Source organism: Chaetura pelagica, unplaced genomic scaffold, assembly GCF_000747805.2.
Source record: "Chaetura pelagica isolate M959 unplaced genomic scaffold, ChaPel_1.0 scaffold55, whole genome shotgun sequence".
NCBI lineage: Eukaryota > Metazoa > Chordata > Aves > Apodiformes > Apodidae > Chaetura > Chaetura pelagica.
Window position 1 is genome coordinate 3,153,844 of NW_009953571.1, and position 2,506 is coordinate 3,156,349.

Genomic DNA, 2,506 nt, shown 5'->3' on the forward strand with positions numbered 1-2,506 from the left:
GGCTGAGTCACCATGCCTGGATGTGTTTAAGGGTCATTTGGATGTGGTGTTGGTGGATATGGTTTAAGGGAGAACTTTGTAGAGTAGGGATGATGGTTGGACTCGGTGATCCCAAAGGTCTTTTCCAACCTGAATGGTTCTATGATTCTGTGACTATTGAAATCACCCTTCAGGAGAGATTAAAAGACAGCAAGAAAAGAATCCTCCTTTCCTTGCCAAGATGCTAGCACCTGTCAGACTTGTGGCTGCTGCTCCGCCTCTGTGAGAGGCCTCAGCAGGAGACTGGCAGAGGGCCAGGGGATGGGCCCACATTAATGGAAATGAAAACCCACGAACTTTGTAGATGGCACAATGGAAGCTGTGGGCAGGAGTCTTCTTTTCTGCTCACCTGTTTTCTTTGCACTTGACTAGAAGTGGATTTCATAGGACAAATGAAAAAAATATTTTGCCTGCTGCACCCCAGGCACCACCTTCCCCAGTGAATGCACTGCTTCCTAAGCCTGTTTGCAGAGGGGATTGCAGGGCTGTGTTCATGCACCTTTGATATATAATCTCCATGTTGCTGGGTAAGCAGCCCTGCCCCAGAAGAGCATTCACAGCTTAAATGGTTTGCTGTAAGAAGGGGCTCAGCCAGGGAGGGGACACTTCTATTCTGCTGTGGCACATACCTGTGCAAAAGAACCAGCCCTCAGGCAAAGTACATCTTTTCACTGAGGTTTGCCTTTGTAATATAAGGATGGGAAGATACTCGAGCCTAGAAGTAAAGGGAGAGGATAACTACCCAAAGACAGAGAAAGCCTACCCTTACTGGCCAGATGACTTGCAGAGTGGAGATGAGTATCCTCCTGGATGCAGCCTTGTCAAACACAAAAAGCCTTTTCTGCTCCCCTTTTGCAAGAAGAGGAAGAGCACAAGCAATACATATGGGAACATTATGGAATTGTGAGTCTGAATTATGTATGGATTACAGACTGTCCTTTGTCAATGCAACATTTTGCTTCCTTGCCCTAGAACAATATTGACCAGCATAACATGGACATAAGCAGTGAGATGCTGCTTGATAAGCCTTCTGGTCCCCACAGCAGTTTGGTACAGAATTTTGTAGTGGTTCGTGTTTTATGATACCACCAGATTTTCAGCAGGTCATAGATTAATGTACTACCAAGATCACACTGCCTTGAGGGAAGATAGGGAAGAGCTTGGAAAGACTGGGCTTTGAGTCTTTGCGCCAAGGAGGCAGCAGAGGTTTTCCCATTAATTTATGCCTCATTTTCTTGTGGAGGCCAGAAGCCACTTGAAGGTGCTAAACATACAATGAGACTTCAATTCAGCACTGTCGATAGCAGTCAGGCACCTGACTTGTCTCCTGAGCACCTCTGACCAACCTTTATAGTCAAACATATTAAAACAACGGTTCTGCTAGTAAAATCTGGGGCATACTTACAGAGGTAATTCCACAGAAATGCTGAATGACTCAAAATCTAGATCTGTACCATTCACAGGAGTCTTACCTAGAGCTCTGTTGATCCTCTGATCCTTTGCAAGTGCCATCAGGAATTCATAGAAGGTCAGCCTCTGTGCACTACTTAGCATTTCCTTCACAAGAGCAGAAGGTGGACAGCTAGAAAAAGTGAGAAAATTGTTATTTAAATTATTATCTTTTTACAAGACCCAGCTCAAACTGTTTTACCTGCTCTAACACTGTCAAGTTGCCCTGTCTCAGATTAAAACAAATAGCCACCAGCTTGTTTATTTAGCACTGCATCTGCTCCCCATTTGCTAACCAAGACGTTTGAGCTGTGTGATATCCCTAGGAGCAGTCTTGCCTGTATCTATTCCAAGGACAGGGAGAAAAGACTAGATTTACTCAGAGGCACATGCATGCCAAGTCTTAGGACATTCTGTCAAAAATCAACTGGGAAATCCTTTCTTTTAGAAGACAGTAAATTTCCATGAGGGTTGTTATGCTGTTATCCCCCTTTTATCAGTGATTGATAGTCATTTAAGGGGCAGGAAAAACCTCTCCAGTAATAACCTAAATATATCAGAAAACAATATTTAGGCGGGGACTAAATTGCCATGTCCCTTTCTTCTCCTCTACACTTAACTTAATCTCTGGCCCTGACTTCTAAGCAGTATCATCATAATGATTCTTGCTCCTGCCTAATACTTCTTAAACGATTTCATGCAAAATAAAACTGCCTCATAGAGAGGAAGTGTTGAAGTCCATGGCTTAGTGCTGGGAGATGTGGGTGTGGGCTGGTGATCCCTCAGGTCAAGGTGGTTACCAAAGCCTGGCTGAATATTGAGTTATGCAATGAAAGGCTGGGAATGGCTCTCTTCACAGTGCTGTGTAGAGGCTGACCTAGCAGACATGTTCATTGTATCCTTCCCATCTGAAGCCCTCAGGACATGCAGGGAATGTGTAGATGTTTTGTTACTTAAAAGAACAAAACAACCCGGCATTTCCATGCTTAGATATCTATAGTACTGGACTATAGTTCAG

The 2,506-nt window shown here is 44.1% G+C and overlaps 1 protein-coding gene across 1 annotated transcript in view; it reads right to left on the reverse strand.

Moving 5' to 3' along the window:
• LOC104390453 (chromosome unknown open reading frame, human C11orf49) overlaps positions 1-2,506 on the reverse strand; it is a 78,516-nt gene that overhangs the window by 3,181 nt on the left and 72,829 nt on the right. Inside the window, exon 7 of the mRNA XM_009999590.1 lies at positions 1,512-1,621. Coding sequence (XP_009997892.1) covers positions 1,512-1,621 — 110 coding nt within the window. The remainder of the gene's footprint in view (positions 1-1,511; positions 1,622-2,506) is intronic.